This window comes from Suricata suricatta, chromosome 1 (assembly GCF_006229205.1).
Source record: "Suricata suricatta isolate VVHF042 chromosome 1, meerkat_22Aug2017_6uvM2_HiC, whole genome shotgun sequence".
NCBI lineage: Eukaryota > Metazoa > Chordata > Mammalia > Carnivora > Herpestidae > Suricata > Suricata suricatta.
The window spans coordinates 118854236-118874416 of NC_043700.1; the positions used below are offsets into that span (position 1 = coordinate 118854236).

General features: G+C 39.8%; 1 protein-coding gene across 3 annotated transcripts in view; it reads left to right on the plus strand.

The window, feature by feature from the left end:
* The window catches only part of UNC5C (unc-5 netrin receptor C), a 353514-nt gene that overhangs the window by 271549 nt on the left and 61784 nt on the right, over positions 1 to 20181 (plus strand). For all 3 annotated transcript variants that reach the window (XM_029943063.1, XM_029943072.1, XM_029943081.1), the window contains exons 5-7: positions 12685 to 12865; positions 16720 to 16887; positions 19655 to 19819. In XM_029943063.1, the coding sequence (XP_029798923.1) occupies positions 12685 to 12865; positions 16720 to 16887; positions 19655 to 19819 (514 nt within the window). The remainder of the gene's footprint in view (positions 1 to 12684; positions 12866 to 16719; positions 16888 to 19654; positions 19820 to 20181) is intronic.

Here is a 20181-nt window from a genome sequence, read left to right on the forward strand (position 1 = left end):
AAAACCAGTTTAAGTAGGTACTGTCTGTAACTTCATAGAATGGTTTGGAAGAGAGGGCTCCTGGGTGGCTCAGTCGGTTAAGCGTCCAACTTCGGGTCAGGTCATGATCTCACTGTTAGTGGGTTCGAGCCCCATGTCGGGCTCTGTGATGACAGCTCAGAGCCTGGAGCCTGTTTTCGGATTCTGTATCTCCCCCTCTCTTTGACCCTTCCCTGCTCACAGTCTCTCTCTCTCTCTCTCTCAAAAATAAATAAAACATTAAAAAAAAGAATGGTTTTGAAGAAAGCTATGAGGATTATTGTAAGCTTTGAGTTTAGGGTTGAGAGGATAATGACTCCATAATTAAAAAGAAAACCAGGAAGACAAGTTTATAGAGAGAGGGATGATGTGAGGTGATACTGAGACCAATTCAGTACATGTTCTGTTTTTCATATTTGTTGAGCATTCAGATGGAGTTTTCAAGAATGTAATTGAAAATATGAATGGAGCTTACCAAAAAATGGGACTCAAGGGATTGATTTTTGAATGAACAGCCATGAGAATGAATGAGATCACCAATGCATATATAGGACAGTTGTATGCAAACCTGGTTGCACATTAGCATCACCTGAGGAGCTTTGAGGAACACCAATGCCTCGGTCCTTCATCAGCCCAGTGCAATCAGAACCTCTGCAGGTGGGGCCCAGACAGAAGCAGGTCTTAAAACCTCCCCGGATAATTCTGATTCACAGAGTTGAGAACCACCACCATAAAATTAAAGACGAAAATGAAAGAGAGAGCCTGTGGAGAGCTGTGTGAAATATAGTGGATAAAATAAAGGGACCAGGGAAAGAGGTTTGAGAAAGAACAGGTAACTACATGGCATGAAAGTGGCAGAGGGTAAGATGGTGCTGTTGGATTTGGCAGTTAGGGGGACTGCTGGGTGCCTCTGAAAAAACAGTTGGGTCCCTAAGCGTGAATCCAGACAAGCACTAAGGTGAAGGGTTAGTGAACAGACGAATACTTGAAAACAGTTTAGCCACAAAGGGAAAGAGAATGTGGAAGAATAGCTGGGAAGGGCAGGTGTGTCCTAGAGTCATTTCAGAGTTGGTTTGTTTTCAGGATAGATTGGAGACACGTGCATGTTTGTGGGTAAACTGACAGGAAAAATGAAGAGCTTTGAGAGGAGTTTCTATCTTCAGGCCTGTTTGGTCTATTAAAAAGAGAAAGAAAGAAAGAAAGAAAGAAAGAAAGAAAGAAAGAAAGAAAGAAAGAAAGAAAGAAAGAAAGAAAGAAAGAAAGAAAGAAAGGAAGGAAGGAAGGAAGGAAGGAAGGAAGGAAGGAAGGAAGGAAGGAAGGAAGAAAGAAAAGAAAGAAAGAAAGGGAGAGAGAGAGAGAGAGAGAGAGAAAGAAAGAAAGAAAGAAAGAAAGAAAGAAAGAAAGAAAGAAAGAAAGAAAGAAAAAGGAAGGAAGGAAGGAAGGAAGACATAGGTCTTCTGCTTAAATTAAGGAAGGAAGGAAGGAACGAAGGAAGGAAGGAAGACATAGGTCATCTGCTTAAATTAAGGAAGATCACAAAAATATTGAGTAATATATTGATGACCTAGGGCCTCAAAATGTCAAAGAGGTGGAAAAAGTGACCAGTGAGCGCCGTTTCTGAGCACAAGATTCAGCAAGGCAGAGTTGGGACTAGTCTGGCAAGTGGTACAAATGCCTTCTGGATAAACTTGCTTGTTGTCCTATTTGCTAACATTTTTCACTAGAGTAAGATGACCTTATTTTGTTTGTCTTTTCTTGACTGAATGTTGAACAAGGTCTCACAATGTGAAGACTGGTCTTTATAGAATGGTCTCACATTGCTCAGCGTCCTTGCCATGGAGCATGTTGCCTAAGAAAATAACAAACCCCAGAGTGTTCAATTAGATTTAACACAGGTGAGGCCTAGCATATGGATATGTGCACATAGAAGGTGTCCTTAGGATGAAATATGATGGAATGTGGTTAGGTAAAAAATGTGCCCTTTAAAAATATTTTAAAATATCTTTGATTTTGCCCCAGATGTTCCTTTTGTTTATTAAACTTGAATCTTAATTTATAAAAGTCTTTCAAACTAGTAAAGGCACTAAATCAGATAGTGTTCCATTATTGGCTATTAGGTTCAGTGACCCATTAGCTGACATATTAGGTCCCCTTCCTTCAATTTTGATGAATGCCAAGAATTGTAATTACTTACTTTGCAAACGGATTTGCTACCCTGTGGTTCTAGTCCCTTAGTCTCTCAAATACCCCACTAAGCTTCCCGAGTAGTTTGAACCTAACTGGTCCTACCCTAGAGACTTGTACACCCTCCAGCAACGAATCATGGGAAGATTGGGACGCAAGACATACCTTCATTTTGAAAAGCCGGGGACAGGTTTGCAGCTCAGTGATTGTTAGGGTGAAGTGGATATGGAAGTTAAAGACACAAATACAGAGCCACCTGGGTGGCTCAGTTGGTTTCCACCTAGGTCATGATCTCATGGTCCATGAGTTCCAGCCTCACATTGGGCTCTGCACTGTCTGCTTGAGATTCTTTCTTCTCTCCCTTTCTCACTGCACCTCCCCCCCTCAAATAAACTTTCAAAAAAAGATACAAATACAGATTCCCTTAAATACATTTTTGTTTGTGTACCCCCTTAGAAAATGTTGCATATTGTTGGTTACTTGAATACCAGTTTGAAGTTCATGTGCCTTCCAACTCTTCTTTATCTGAACTGAAAAGAGTTTTCCCTTAGTTTATATGCCAAGTTTTAGAATATATTATATGGTTTGGATCAAGGTATTATTTCTCAGGTCATTTGCATGTGAAGAGAATATTCTAATGGTGGGATTACAAACTAGCCCTTCCTAAAGGCATTTCAAGTTACTGCCAAAAATTAGGGACACATCTCTTGGAGAGCAAGGATGCTTTCCTGATGCCCCTGAAATCAGAGTATACCCAATCCTAGAGTTAGCTCTGAAAGTGAACCTGTATTGGTCCTAGAGGAGTGAGCCAGTGTAGTGATGATCGCAGAGGTGAGGTCTGATGGCTCTTTTCTGTGATCACACTGCTTCCCTATAGAGCACCAGTGAGAGGCCAGCCCAGGCCCAGATCCTGGAGTAACTTGGGTATTTCTGTTCATCATTTCACACACACACACACACACACACACACACACACACACACACAGCGGCACCTTAGAATTTCTAAGTGCATACTCAAATTTTGGGGCTTTACAGGTCCAGATAGCAAAAACAAGAGCATATCTTATTACTAAAAAGAGAGGACAGAATGGATAGCATGGGTTACTGAGAAAAAATAAGAGTGTTGCCAAAAAAGCCTATTTCATTAAGTAAGATGTGTGAAATTATTTTCACGTTGTGAGGGGCAAATTGTTCATATAAAATAAGCATTTGCCTGAAAAATCATTTATTTCCTTAGACTCTTTAAGAATCACTTTACTTTTTTAGAATATTAATATTTAAGACAAAATCTTGAAACCTGATCAACTGCCTAGTTTTTATTTGGAGCCACTTAATTTCATAAAGCCAGTGTTAAACTATTCTTTGTCTTTTCTCTCTATATCATATACTGTATTGAGCTGTTATGTGGTTCAAAACCACATGATAAACATTTGGAATGTTAAAAAAAAAGAGTAAGTGATGATAACTAACTTGAAGTAATAGGGAAACAGCACTGGGAAACTCAAAGGAAAAACCAAAACTGTAAAAATGCGGATGGTCTGGGTCTAGGTAAAAGTAATAGTAATATATAAATAGCCTGTGATTTATACCTTATTACTAAGTACAATAATGAGTATGTCTCATTATTGTCTCTTTTATCAAAAATCTGTTCTAGTTATACCTTTAAAAAATTAATGTAGTGTGATGATTTGCTTATAATCTAAAGAATTAGAAAATACTATTTGTACAGACTGATTAAAACGCCATGTTATACTTCTTTAAAACACATGAATGCTAATGACATCTCTAGAGTTAAGGATTCACAAGTTTAAATGGAAATATGCATTTAGGTTTAGCATACAAACTAGATTGGCCAATTTAATACTTAATCATTTATATATTTCTAATACAATCTTAAAGAGTTTTAATCTAATGGTGTGTTGACTGTCTCAATAAGAAATGTCAGAAAAAGCTAAAGGAATTCAGACATCAAGACATTTTCTTTTTGTTTTTAAATTAACATCATTTCTCTGCTGTTTTTTAGAGCAGTTTGGTGTTGGTCCTATCTCCTATATGTGTATCTTTAATTGATTATTAATAGTAATTTAAGAATATTTACTCTATGTCAGGCACTATGTAAAGTGTGTATTAACTCATTTTTTTAAGTTTATTTTGAGAGAGAGAGAGAGCATGTGCACATGTGCAAGCAGGGGAGGGGTAGAGAGAGGGAGAAAGAGAATTCTAAGCAGGCTCTATGTTGTCAGCACAGAGCCTGACAGAGACTAGATCTCATGAACCATGAGATCATGACCTGAGCTGAAATCCAGAGTCGAACACTTAACCAATTGAGCCACCCAGATACCCCTATCAACGCATTTGATCTTTACAAACCTTATGGAATGTATTCAAGGATTATCCTCATCTTATAAATGAGGACCCCAAGGCACATAGAAGATAAGGGACTTATGAGAGATCTGGAAGTGACAGAGTTGGATTTTGAACCCACGCAGTCTGGTTTGAAAGCAACCTTCTCAACTGGTACTTTAGAAACTGCTTCTTAAAGTAAGATTTTCAGTTGCACACAATGGGATTAATCAACATCAAACATAACAACAGAATATGCAAATAGGACATCCTAACATTGCGTTGTAACTATTTTTATTACCTGTTAATAAATTCCCATTTCTTTATAAACCCTTGAGTCGATTACTTCAAATGTGCCCCAAATTATTGAAAAGACTGCAGTTACTGAGGCATGAGGACAGAAGCAATACTTGGCCTCACTGCAGCCCTGAAGACAAGTTATGGTTTATGGGCAAAGCCTTTTATTGTTTTCTGAACTACAACCTATTTTTCTCTCTTCTTGAATGTTTTATACATAGCTAAAAATAACTTCTAACTCAGAAAGACTTCTCCCATGTATAAATCAGATGGTTCGCTAAATGGGAGGGGTGGGAGGAAGCCACATCTCAGAGTGAAATCAACAAGAAGCATTGAAATGAGCAAAATAGGAACAGAATTCAGAGGCCAGACCCAAGTACTAACCAAAATTAGCTTACAAATAAACAGCATTGCAACAATGTAAGTAATTACTATTCAATACAATAGAATGCGAGCACAACCAAAGATCTGCACTGTTTCTCGGGATTTCACGTACAGTTTATGTAAGGAGGCTCACTGTGAAATTACTTCAAATGAAGAATATCTGGTGGTGGTAGGTTCTAGAGATACTTCATGAGAAGGATATATTCTGCTAATATAAAGGCAGATCTATAAAGATTTATGTTGATGTATCTTGCTGACTCAGACAGCCTCTTTCATGATACACAGGATTATTCTCATACGTTGAAAACATTTACCTGACTTGTCCTTTTGTCCCCCAGCACTAGTCTAGTATGTAGGTACTCAGTGTTTGTGGGATGGAATTGAAAACAAACAAGGCACTTACCTCTTTGTTCACTGAAAATTGAAGTTCTTGGGAAGTTGTATTTTAGGCTCAGGTTTACTATGATCACCTAGATGAAGACATGCAATAATTACTCAAACACCCTCCTTTAATTCTGCAGCAGACATACAGGTGAAATGTGGATTAGAGAAGTATGAGGATGCCATTTTCAAAGATGCTTTAGTTAAAACATACTGGCTACTGGACACTTGTAGACTCATAAATGATAGTGAGACACTGGGGGTCCCCTAGCACAAATCTAGAGGTCTTCTTATATCTTAGGACTTCTCCAGTGAGTCCACCTGGAGGCCAGGACAGCTTTGTAGGATTTCACCTTAGGGAGTAGAAATTGGTGTTCTTAATCCCAATAGAACTTAGTAAAAAGAGATGTTTAAAATGGCACTCATTTACAGGTGTCTGGGTGGCTCAGTCGGTTGAGCATCTACCTCTTGATTTTGACTCAGGCTGTGATCTCACAGCTCATGAGTTCAAGCCCCACTTCGGGTTCTGCACTGACAGTGCAGAGCCTGCTTGGGATTCTCTCTTTCCCTCTCCCTCTGCCTCTCCCCTTATCATTCACTCGCTCTCTAAATAAATAAATAAAAATAAACTTTAAAAAAATTATTGGCACTCATTGAATATATTTAAGATTAATTTTTCCGCTCTATAGAGGTCTAAAACCATGTATAACAGACTTGATCCCACTTCATGTTTTGGTTTTGTTCATACATTCAGCAAATACTAATCAAGCACCCACTATATGCCACAGAAATATAATCGTGATGAAAAATCAGATCAAACATTGTGAAGCTCAAGTTCTGGTGGAGGAGACAACTACTACATGAACTAGAGATTATATGAGATGGTAAAAAAATAAGGAGACGTTGCAGTTTTTAAAGTTGATCAGGAGGGGCATCTGGGTGGCTCCGTCAGTTATACAGTCAACTTCGGCTCAGGTTATGATCTCAAGGTCTGTGAGTTCAAGTCCCACGTCAGGCTCTGGGTGACAGCTCAGAGCCTGGAACCTGCTTTGAGTTTCATGTTTCCCTCTCTCTCTCTCTGCCCTTCCCCCACTTTCTCCCTCTGTTTCTCTCTCTCTCTCTCTCTCTCTCTCTCTCTCTCTCTCTCTCTCTCTCTCCCTCCCTCTCAAAAATAAACATTTACAAAAATTAAAAAGATAAAAGTTGAACAGGAAATGACTCACTGAGAAGATGCCCTCTGAAGAACTTAATAAGGGAAGGGAGCAGATTATGCACACACCTGGGGAGGGGAAAGTTGACTTCAAGCAGATTTAACTGCAGACTCAAAAATCCCTGAAGCAGGAGTACCACTGATGTGCATGAGGACCAGCAGAGGAGCCAGCATGCTACAGAGATGAGAAAAGAGAGCAAGTGAACAAGGTGATCTCAAGAGAGGTCAGGGGTCCTGGTGATGCTGGGCCTTATGGGTCCTTATAAGGACTTTGGTTTTGACAGTAAACAAGATAGGAGCCATTGGAGGGTTGGAGATGACGTGCAGCATGATCCGACTTAGGGTTTCAGGATCGCTCTGTTGTGTTGAGATAGAGTGATGATGGCCAAGGGGAAAAGTAAAGGTAAGACAGAAAGTTATTGCAGTAATCCAAGAAGGAAATAAAGAAGGCTTGAACCTGAGGGGACAAGAAGTGGTCAGATCCTGATATGCTGCCCTGACTTCCAGTGGACAAAGAGAAAGGTAGAAAGGAGTTAAGGCCAAGTCTGAGGCTTTTGTTTAAGTAACTGAAAGGATAAAGTTGGCATTAACTAAGATGGGCAAGGCTGTGGAAGGAGCAGGGTTGGAAATGCAGTTCAAGAGGTTGTTATCAGACAACCCAATGCAGTTGAAAGAAGTCATTTGGATATATGAGTCTGGAGTTCAAGGCTGGGGTCTAGACTGGAGATAAATTTAGAAGACCTCTGCATGAGACTGGATGAGCTCATCAAGGAAGTGAAAATAGACAGAAGACAGAAAAGAAGAAGAGGTCCAAGGACAGAGCCTCCACAAGGGGACAGAGCCTCCACAAGGGGATAGACCTTCACTCCAGGAAGCAGTAGGGGATGGAGTGAGATAAGACAAAAACCAGGGAAGTGCCCCTGCCAGGTAAGCAAGTGAGGAAGAGGGAGAAACTAATTGGGTCAAACCTGCTGCTGAGTCACCTCACCAGTATATCTAACAAGATAAAAGTAATTGGTGACTTTGAAAAGAGCAGTACCTTCGAGATGGTGGAGGTGAATGAGCATTAGAATAGATACAGCAGAGATGAAGAGGACAGGAAATGGAGAGGGCAATTATAAGTGAGTATTCTGAAGCATTTTGTAAGGTCAGCAAAGACATGGGGTGACTCCAGGCAGAAACGAGTGGGGAGGGTCCTGAGTTGAGAAAACCACATGCCTCGTGCATGTCTGTATGCCGCTGGAAATGGTTCCTGTAGAGGGAATATTAATGATTTAAGAGACAGAGAGGAGAACTGCGGGGGCCTGCCCTTGACCAGGCACGAGGGAATGGGAGGCTGAGTACAAATGAGACGTGACAGGAGGGAGCACGGAGAGCTGACCCAGTCACAAAAGAGAGGGTGCAGAACAGGGGCGGGGTGGTGATATTGGGAGCTGTGGAAGCTGTCTCGTGATTGTCACTTTTTCCAGTGAAGTAGAAATCGTGGTCATCAGCTGAAAGTGAGGACAGAGAGGGAGGTGGTGTTGAAGGAGAGTGGAGAAGGTGTGAAATCACTGTCTGGGAGGGTGGGACGGTGAACAGATTATGAAAATATAGTACAATTTTTTGGCAGAATTAAGGGCCCGTTTGAGTTCTGTTATCATGAATTTCAGATGAGCCCACTCAGCACGGCTGTGCGCGGCCACGGTCCTCTACAAGCCTGTGAAGGTGGTGTTGGGGAAGGGGTGCCAAGTGAACGCCTTGGAAAAGAAGAGGAGTGGGATTGCTGAGGATCTAATGCAAGGGATTGTTGACAAGGTGGACAGTGCGATTTAAAAGTAGTGAAGAGAGAAGAAGGAACATGAGAGAGGTGACAGCCAAGATGGGTACATTTAATAGACTGTAGGCCCTGGTGAAAGTGTCAAAATAGGGGTCTGAGAGGGAGTAAGTCAGAAAGGTGGAGAATATCATAAAAGAAACTGGAGTGTTAGAAGAGTTGCAGTTAATAATCAGTGGTAAGGACAAGAGCTGGCCAGTGGTTCGCTGACCTTAATGTGCATATAAATCCTTGAATTTCTTGTTCACATGCACATTTTGACTCAGTAAGTCTGGGTAGGCAGACCTGAGATTCTGCATATCTCTCAGCCTCCCAGGTGACCTAGGTGCTTCTTGTCCAGGGATCGCATTTGAAAGAAAATCTTCTGGAGTGGCACTTCTCAACCCTAGCAGTAAATCACAGCCCCTTGAGGAGTTTCAAAAATACAGATGCTAGACCAGTCTTGACCAGTGAATCAGACTTTCTCTGGGTTAGATTTGATTTTTCTGGATCAGATGTAAGATTGATATATTGTGAATGTCCAAATTATTCTACAGTGAAACCAGGATTGAAAGTCTCTGGCCTATAATTGTGGGCGTCTTAGAGACCAAGATCATGGCAGGAAGGAGGGTCATGTAATTGAGAGGCCAAAATGTTGAAAGTGTTATGTTTGTGGTTACTAAAGTCATTAGATATTATGACAGAAAATATGCTGCATAAAATGACTATGAGCCCTGAGGTCTTTAGATGACTGCAAAAAATATAGAAGTTGGGTGACATAATCTGAGGGCATGAGATTCAAAGCAACAGTGTCTAGAGTGAATGGTCTAGAAAAGACAATGCAGAACTAGGAGGGCACTTACTGACTCCCAGGCCCATTGTGTGTCGGATTTAGGAACTCAAACATCCACCACCTGAGAGAACTCCAGGAAAAAAAAAAAAAAAAAAAAAAAAAAAACAGAGGCATCATAAAGAGCTAAGTTTTAGAGAAAAGTAAAGAAAACAATCTAGGGATTCCTGGGTGGCTCAGTTGGTTGAGCGTCCGATTTCAGCTCAGGTCATGATCTCACAGTTCGTAGGTTTGAGCCCCAAGTCAGGCTCTGTGCTGGCAGCTCAGAGCCTGGAGCCTGCTTTCGATTCTGTGTGTCCCTCTCTCACTGTCCCTCCCCTGCTCATGTTCTGTCTCTCTCTGTCTCTCAAAAATAAATAAATGTTTAAAAAAATTTTTAAAGAAAACAATCTAAGAAGAGTTTGAAATTTTGGAGAATTTGGCTGCTGCATTCCAAAGCAGCTTGGTAGGGGGTGAGACTTCAGCAGGGTGGGGGATGGGGAGGTGCCAAGTAGTATGAAGATTCTAGTGCAGGAGGCGAGTGATGATCTGAGCTTCTTGTAGGGATGTGGGCTCAAAGCAGGACATTGTGGCCACTGCAAGTACTGGAATGTGGCGAGTTACCAGAAGCCGGAAGACCCCTTGGCTCGCCTTTTCATTTCTACGCTATTTTCTAGCAGGAGTGAACCCTCTTTCTTTAAACAAGGCATTACAAGTGAGCCCAGCATGGAAAACAGAACATATCAAAGCAGAGCTTCTCTGGTTAAAGCCAGAGTTGGGGAGGAGGGCAGGGACCTCCACAGGGCAGCAGGGGCCTCTCCAGTACATCTGGGGTTCCTCAGGGGTCCTCAAAACTCAGGTCATACTGACTGCTCCAGCACTAACAAGAGACTTGAGAAAAATGCAGAGTGATGTGTTTGAAAGTAAAGATGGTTTACCCAGTAATCACAGAAGTCTTTTCAGATCTTGTCAACTGTGCAGATTGTTCTTTTTCTTCTGTGTAATAAACTTTCAAATATACGAGTGGTTTGTAACATCCCTTGGGATCCCTTTATGTCACTTATGATCAGGAAAACCTCACTGTTGTTAACGGATGTGATTTAAACAGAAGAAAGCAGAGTTTTGAACGGTCATGGATTCTCACATGAGAACAGTCGGATTCTCCAGAAGCTAACCATGAGGCCAAGATTTGAATGCAGAGGGTTTTGTTGTTGTTGTTTGTTCGTTTTTTAATAGGAGCATTCATAGAAGAGAGAACCTTTTATCTGGATGGAGTCACCAGGAGAGAAAATGAGAAGCCTAGTAAATGTGCATAGAGATGGCCGGCAACATCTCAAGGGGCAGCTGCAGCTTAGTCTCTGACCCCAATGGGACACAAAGAATATCTCCACAATGAGACAGTGGCTAAGGGGGAGGTTGTAAGACAAGGGAGCTGTGAACCCGTAGGCATTTCCAGAGTCCACGAGTGTCAGAGTCATCTTTCAAAGAAAGAATAACAATTATGGATCCTTGAAAGAGAAGAACAAAGAGCAGGTGTGCGTGCGCCCACACACGCCCTCACAAGAGGGACCCAAGATCAACTTGGGGAGCCCAACAGTACCTTCTATCAGGGGAAAGCTTTCTTTAGAATAGCATAGATTAGAATGGCATAGGTAAAGATTAAATTAGAAAATTAACATCTGCTTTCAGTTGTCATCGATGATAATTAATAATTATCATACTTTGTAGCAGTATGAATTTGGCTACCTCTCCTCTTGCACTTCTAGCGAGATCACACTACTGTACACCTCGGGCCAGATTTTGAGAAAATCCGAGTCAGGAGAGTCTGAGTATCAGATCAGATATATCCAAACATGGCCCTGACTGAATGTGGTGTCCGTATTTGAAAACAAAATGCATGTTTTGAAACTCCACTGTTTTAGATGGACTGGATTCTAGTTCTCCCTACCCTAGTATAAATACCAGGAGGGTTTTGCCATTTCAAAATTTACATCACCACAAATAGCTGCTCTTACCTCCATCCTCAAATGTTTATTTCAGGATTGTTGTTGGTTTTTAAACATTTTCCCCTTTAAATTGTGGTCTCTCTTCTAAGGATTAGAAGAGCATTATTTTAGAGTCCCTCTGTTGGATGTAATTTAGAGCTCTACAAAGTGAAGCCCACTGGCAGATTTAGAGATTAATTTCCAGACCTCTTGTAGTGCTGGAGACACTCCTTAAGATTTTGAAAATGGCAACACTATTGACTCTCTACCACTAAAGATTACTTGTATCCATATCCACACATCAGTGCAAAAGAAAAGTTTAAGTGTGGCAAATATAAGTGTTGTTCTTGCTTTGTGGAAAAACCTGTGCATAGAAAAAAAAGAACCAGCAACCACAGCAATTTATGGAACAGGAAATAGTTTATCCTCCATAAGGACAGTTTATACAGATATACCTCCCTTTCATTCTGTAAGGATAATATTGCTTTTGCTAAACTGATGTGATATGGATGGAAAAAAAAGCTCAGTAGTTTTGAACGGTCATGTCTTAGGTCAGGTTCCCCAGAAGCAAACCATGAGTCAAAGATTTGTTGCTAGTGATACAGAAAAGGAGAGCTTTGAGTATGATGTATACGCTATTTGGATTATATTGAAAGTTGGTATAAAACCTTCTCCCCCCAAGTATTTTGGCTTAAATGCATTTCCAAATATGTGTTTGCTACATTTTGAAGTAAATGCATTTTGGGGGAAATTTAGTCCATGTGTTTCAGCAAGGTTACACGTAAATCATCCAAATGTTGGTTTATTAGAGCTACGTGATGTCGAAGATGCCTTTTGAGCTTTTTTAATAGTCTTTACATTCTTTTGTGAAAAGCAGAAAGTATGTTGCCAAGAGTAAACAAATCAAATAGCAAAAGGTTTGAGTTCAGTTTGAAAGGCTTAGCCTATTATTTTTGATTAGGTTCTGAACTTGGCAGTGCATATTCCCTGTTCCTGCCCGTAGGGCAAAGTGAAAACAATTTGAACACTGTATTTCCAAATTGGTTCATTGACATTTGAGAATAATGTAGTACAGACAGAATCAGCATGTTTGGCAGGTGAGTGATACTTCACATGATCTCAGAAAGTTACTTCCTCCCAGATTGCTGAAGTTCAGAGCATGGAGCAATGTCATACAAATGCTAAAACACAGGTTAGGACAGACAGCCATTCAGGGGTGCGTCCTGGGGACTTACCTATTTCTCTTGTGCACCTTTAGGTTGAATGGTTGAAAAATGAAGACATAATTGATCCCGTTGAAGACCGGAATTTTTATATTACTATTGATCACAACCTCATCATAAAGCAGGCCCGCCTCTCAGATACTGCAAACTATACTTGTGTTGCCAAAAACATTGTTGCCAAGAGGAAAAGCACGACTGCAACTGTCATAGTCTACGGTGAGTGAGCTGTGGAGTCTCAGTCTAGTCCATGTCAAGCTACAGTTTATCATTTTAATTTAAACTATCCAGTGAGAGACCCCTTTTCTTTTTTATTTTTTTATATAATTTATTATCAAGTTAGCTAACATACATTGTATATTAGTGTGCTAATATACATTGTACACAGTGTGCCCTTGACTGTGGGAGCGCATTCCCGTGATTCATCACTTACATACAACACCCAGTCTTCATCCCAACAAGTGCCCTCCTCAGTGCCCACCATCCATTTTCAATCCCCATTGATTGAATGGGGCTTCCGGCTTTGAGGTTGCAAAGCAATGAGGTTTAACTGTTTCCCTGATAGGCATATAACGACTAGACTTGGAAATTTCCTAGCCTTTGGTCAGTCAGCGTATGGGAAAGTGAAGGAAATCCACCTGAGTACATGCACCAGAGCCAGTAGGTGGCTCCACCGGTCGAAGTGTTACCCCTCCTCCATACCCGGGCCACCCAGATCAAGAGTGAGTGTGGAGATGAAGATGCTTACGCCAGCCTGCTGACACTTGTGTGGGCTTTGGCTCAGTCAGGTGAACTGGAGCAGACCTGTTCCCCAGGTACATCAGAACAACCAACGTTGACTTCCTGGAACTTGCTTTTCACGCTCTGTGTGGGGTACTTAGAGTGAAGGTGAGCAGTGCTAGGCCGTGGCCCTACTCCTAACCACATAGCAAAGTTCAACATAGTGACTTCTTCCGGAAGCTTCCCTTCCATTCTCTGGCCCTTTCTAGTCCAGCTCATATCCAATTTGACCTAATATTTCTCTAGAAATACTCAGCAGTTGCGCACCCAATTTTGCTGTAACGTCTGATGCTTTACCTTTCTGTGGTATAGCGCTGAGTTGTCTTCCAGGCATGTTATGGGGAGTTTCATCTCCCCAGCTGTGCGTTAAACTTCACTATAGACTGAGAGACTGCTCTGTGTATTTGTGTATTTCTCACAGTGTTGGACAGGCAGTAGTCCTCACATTCTTGGTGATTTATTGTGTCAGAGGAAACTGAACAATCCTGCGAAGTATTTTGAGGACACACCCCCTCTTACATGAGATGCTTTGTCGTCACCACCACTTACTTAGAACTTAAGGAGGCTTTTCACGGCTGTATCAGTGTGAGAGGACATCCCAGGGGCCTTCCTGTCTGGGTGACTGTGAAGGAGGGTCAGCCATTGGCAGGTATCTGGCTGCCGGTACTTAGTGCAGAGAGTGCCATTTGGATGGATGTCCTCATGCTGGGGGCGGGGGGCGCGGTTATGCGAAACGGAAACCATGTGAGGTTCCAGAGGCTGAATATTGTGACGCTTTAAATCTCTCCTTCTCATTCCAAGACAGATACATACAATTTTTTAATCCTCTGAATACTCTGAGGTTTAAGATAATGGCTATGTTAAATTGTAAGTAGTTGCCTCTCTTCAGTCACAGAGAAATGATTCCTACTTTTTGTCTTTTTCTAAACTGACTGAACAACTTGATTAACAGCATTTGAAGCGCAAAAGACAATGGAGCACATCCCAGCACGTAGTAATCATGGATAACTAAAGAAGATGGACTCTCTATGTATTATATAGGTGCTTAATATATATGCAAATCTCTTCCTCTTTGTATAGCAGGCTTTCAGTATCTATAAATGCAAGCTGACTATTGTTTTTAGAGAGAATCAAGCAGAAGGAACTTAGGCATTTTGAGTTCAAGAAACATCACTGGACCCTAGGGTTCAGGAGTCTTGTGCTCTAGGACTAGTTCTAGTAACTGACCTTCAACTGGGCACTTGACCAACATGCTAGGAACCCTCATGTCTTTCTCTGTAAAATGAAGGAATAAGTCTAAGGCTTTCACATTCCTTTTTTTTCCTCTAGAAGCTTATGATTATTCATTTCTCATTAAAATCCTACCACAGCAGTATATGGATACTCTAACTCCAAATATTGGCTTGAGGTATGCTAGTAAGCAGTTTACACCGACATTTCCATGACATTGAGTTTTGTAAAGCTGAGCAGGTTAAGTTGCTTTCTGGAACACTAACTGAAACACAACCTATCAACCATCTGTTTGTCCTTTTCATGGCCTCATAAAGTAAGTCGTCCAGGACTCATAGATTAGGCTTGCCAAAAGTTTATAGCAAAGCATATACATGTAATGAGTATTTCATTTTTGAGTCTGTTGTATTTATATAAATATAAAAAATATATTTATTTTTGTTAGTATCATTTTTAGATTGCAAATATATATCTGTTATAGGAAATTTGGGAAACACAGAAAAGGTCAGAGAAGAAAATGCCAATAATCCTGTCATCTTGTCATCCAGAAATAGCTTTTAAGAAGATTGATATGTATACTACTGGTATTTTCATGCATAGATAAGATTTTAAAATAAGTGATATAAATATATTTTTTACTTAAAACATGATGTTCCAATATTCATTTATTATGAAATAGATTTCTATAGCACCATTTTTAATGGCTGCCTATGTGTCAATCACACAAACACACATTTACCATTTTCCTATGGTTGGACATTACAGTTGTTTACAATTATTTATCTTTATAGAGAAAATAACTCTGCAATGAAACACTCCTTTGTCTGTGTCTGCATGTATAACACATTCATAATCTTTCCCGTTGCATTGCATAGGTTTCTAGAAGAGGAGAAGTCAGGCCTGTGATGTGCACATACAAGGTGTGTGCTGCCTGAAAGTCCAGCAGTCTTTATGATCAGGATGCAGACACTTATACTCGTTACGTCAGGTTTTAACTACCAGCACAGAATTTTTGTTAGAAAATGCTTAACTACAATAACTTAATCTAAACTCACATTATGGAAGTCCTAAAATATATTAGAGTGTTTTCTAGAGGGAGATCTCTGGTGGTAAATAGTGAGCAGAGTAGTAGAATGTAGGTTTTATAATCACACCTACACTGAACTCTCCATCACACACCATAATTGGCTTTTGCACACAGAATAGGTGTCCATTTCTGTTACATAAACTAATTGCCAACCCAGTCAAATAGCTACTCAATTAGTTTAAAATCTAGCAATATAAGACCTTATTTTTTAACAAGGTTCGCTGCGTTAGTTAATGAAACTGACCAAAAGTCCTTAAAAGGTTATAAAGTTTACATGTGATGAAGAAAAATAAACAGTCATCTACTATTAAGGAAAAGCTACATGATTTTATCCAGTTCTCATGCTTCAGATCCACCTGCAGCCTTGGCATATGGATGTAAACATTTATTATTTGAGATAAACTGTCAAAAATAATTTTTAAAGCTTGACTAGGTAAGGGGAATGTATTTTTTTAAGAACAGTAGCCAATGGGGCGCCTGGGTGGGTCAGTCGGTTAAGCGTCCGGCTTCAACTCAGGTCACGATCTCACGGTGTGTGGGTTCGAGCCCCATATGGGGCTCTGTGCTGACAGCTAGCTCAGAGCCTGGAGCCTGCTTCAGATTCTGTGTCTCCCTCTCTCTCTGACCCTCCCCTGCTTGCGCTGTCTCTGTCTCTCAAAAATAAAATAAAAACCATAAAAAAAGATTTAAAAAAAAAAGAACAGTAGCCAAGAAAAATGGAACACGGTCCTATTTACTCTTCTAGGTAGGTGAGCACATTTTGGTAATTCATTTTACTTATCTCTATGCTTAGATTCTTCACGATGCAGTAAAACTGAGTGAAATGTTGCCCAAGGTCTCTTCTAGCTTAGAAGTTTTAGATTTTTTTTTTAATGGTCACTTAGCAGATGAGTTTTTGTCTATGTGCTGTGTATGGTTTGTGTGTCTATGAGTATGAACACACCTGTAATTCAATTTTATATTTACCTTCTTCCAGTAAATGGTGGCTGGTCCACTTGGACAGAGTGGTCTGTGTGTAATAGCCGCTGTGGACGAGGGTACCAGAAGCGCACAAGGACCTGCACCAACCCAGCACCACTCAATGGCGGTGCCTTCTGTGAAGGGCAGAGTGTGCAGAAAATAGCCTGTACCACCTTATGCCCAGGTAAATAAGACAGTGTTCGTGTTCCAAATGTATCCCCTCATTCTAGGATGGTTTTAGGAGATATAAACAAAGCCTTACTGACCTGAATATTTGATAAACCTTATTTATATCCATCATACCGTTCAGTGCTTACGCTGCTGAGAATCAAGTATTTTCACCTCGAACAGCACTTAACTTTATTAGCCAAACATGCAAAATAGAATAAAACAGGGGATTAAACACTCATGGACATAACCCCTCTCTATTACTCATTGAATTACTCTATAATTCAAGGGATTTGAACAGCACTAAAAGCCACACATTTGAGGAATAACAACTCTTGATCTTCAGACAGCCATGGAAATTATTGAAATTAAAATTTAGAATATGTTTTAGACTGAAATATTTGATATTTGGTGTCAGTTTCTGGTCAAGGGCAAATAAAACATTTGGAATGAATAAAAAGGAAGACAACACTTTGTGACACATGGACTAATGGTTTTTGAAAATACAATACAGTCAACTTCTTATTATCTGCATATTTCTGTGAGTTATTTGCAGGTACCTGTAGCAAGATTGCATTCCTCTGCTCCTGACCACCTTTTGATGCTATCTTATATTGTCACCAGCTCTTATCCTTAGCTAATTGAAGTTAATATTGCCAAAATCAAAACCAAAATCAACTAAAATGTTTAATTATATAATATATTGAAAAGTTAAGCTACAATTATTTTGAAATAATCCACAAATTTAGTGCATTCCTTGGCGTAGCAGTTATTTGTCAATTTCATTATTTATTTTTCTTTGTTTTATTATTTTTTGTGTGCCTTCATGATTTAGAAACAATCTCCTTACTTCCCTTTATTTTGCCTACCTTTTGTCTTATCCATCCCTTAAAGAAACTTTCTCAGAGATGGGTTGTAGGAATGAACCGGAGAGAAAAATATAATCTATATTTTATACTCCCAAGTATCCACTGTCAAATATCCAAACAGTCTCCCACACTGACTCCTTTGAGAGATTTTATTTATGTAACAAATTTTGACACTTAGCTGGGTTTAAAATTTCAATATGTTGCCTAGTACTCTCTTATATTTTACCTTGGTGTTGACTTCCACAGTTAAAAATGCATTGAATGTTGTGAGCGGAGATAGAAGTGTGTTTGTGTGTGCCTGTGTGTGTAAACTTTGGGCTGGTCTAGGTCAATGCAAATGTTTTTGCTCCAAGTAGCTGGGAGTTTCTTATTCAGCCAACTCTGTATGATTGTAATACTGGTGCTTTCATTATTTTTTTTCATATGGGCATGTTTATATCTCCACACACATAATATACAATATACTTAGACAATAATTTGAATATGAAATCATATAGATTTTCCAAACTGTGTAGAGTATTAAAATTGATATAATCTCTATGAATATATAAGTGTAAGATGTTATGTATGTTCAATAAATGTTGCTTGGTATTGTTTTATATTGAATTCTAGATAATCATAATTAATTTGTATTTCAGGAAAATTTTTTTTATTTAACTATGCTCAATATTCTTACCCTATTTATGTAAGAAATTCTTAAGAATGCATTTTAAGTGTGACTTTAGTGAAATTTACTATGTATTTTTTCAACTTAGGATTTAAGTTGTGTATTCTTTTTTTTACATTTGCTTATTTTTGAGAGACAAAGAAAGACAGAGCACAAGTGGGGGAGGGACAGAGAAAGAAGGAGACACAGGATCCAAAGCAGGCTCCAGGCTCTGAACTATCAGCACAGAACCTGGCACAGGGCTCGAACTCACAAATTGTGAGATCATGACCTGAGCCAAAGTCGGACGCTAAACCAATTGAGCCACCCAGGCACCCCAATTAAGTTGTATATTTTTAAAACAGACATAGCTTAGTATCACTGAAGTTACTGACAAGTAAGACACAAAAATTAGAAAGTTAGTCAATTCTAAATGATCACAGCAAAATGTTAGCAATCTGTACAAATATTATTTGTAAGATAAAAATAGAAATATATATCCTCAAATAATGGAATGGAATCATCAAATAATAAGTGGAAAATAATATAGTCACTTCAGCAAAGCATTGCAGAACAGAATGAAGTTGCCTGCATGAAAAAATAAAATAAAAAGAGTATTTAAGGCATGGATAGAGAATGGGTAGAAAGTTAGATAGATACATAGATACATAGATACATAGATACATAGATATGGATGGATAAATGTATATATGTATGTGAGTATGGATGGATGATTGGATGGATGGGTTGGTCATTGGGTGGATAGATAGATTTCTTCTCCATTGTACCAATCTCTTCTCCATATCCCTACACATGTTTACTTGCACTGAACACATGACACTATGTGCAAAGAAATCTTGGATTCAAAAAGACATCCCTAATTTTCAATACAAAACCCAAAAGCTTCCCTTTTAATTTAAAAAAAAAAAGGCACTATCATGATCTACCTTTATGTACCTCCTGGTTCTCACCAGCTCCTGGTGACAATGTTGCTTTCTGTGTGTCCCGTTAAGCATTCCTTGGCTTGGTCAGTAAGAAAACAGTCACACACCCAGTAAGAAAAGTTCTCAGAACCCTGACAGCATATGAAGAGTATGCTCACCTTCCAGAAGGTGACATGAAGGCAGTACTCTTTGATGGGGCATTTTCTTCAGTTTTCTATTTTGATGTTTTGGTTATAAATATGTTATGTACCTGAGCTCTACTCCCTTCTCTCCTCAAGCAGCTGCTTCTCCCTCTGACCTTATGCTGATTTTTGTGTGTGGCAGTGGATGGCAGGTGGACTTCATGGAGCAAGTGGTCTACGTGTGGGACCGAGTGCACACACTGGCGCAGGAGGGAGTGCACGGCACCAGCCCCCAAGAACGGAGGCAAGGACTGTGATGGCCTCGTCTTGCAATCCAAGAACTGCACTGATGGGCTGTGCATGCAGAGTAAGTTGACTTGAGCAAACAGTAGTTGTGAGTCCTGAGATTTAACCACGTGGATTTCTCGGAGGGAAATATTAGAAATTAAGAATTCTAAACAACAAAAATAATGCAGTAATTACTGCTATAGTAGCTCTGTGTCAGAATTGAAAGAACTAATCTCCCAAGAAATTAAATGAATAACTGTCAGGTTAATAAATGATGACTATAGTATTGCTTTCTCATGAGCAGAGTGAGTTAGTCATTTCCATTGGGAAACTGTCATTTTTTCCAGACCTGGGAGCCATTACTCCGCTTTATTAGACTGTGTAAAACTGCACCATATGCAACTCATAGTAGAATCACATGACTTTGAAAAAGTAAGCTGT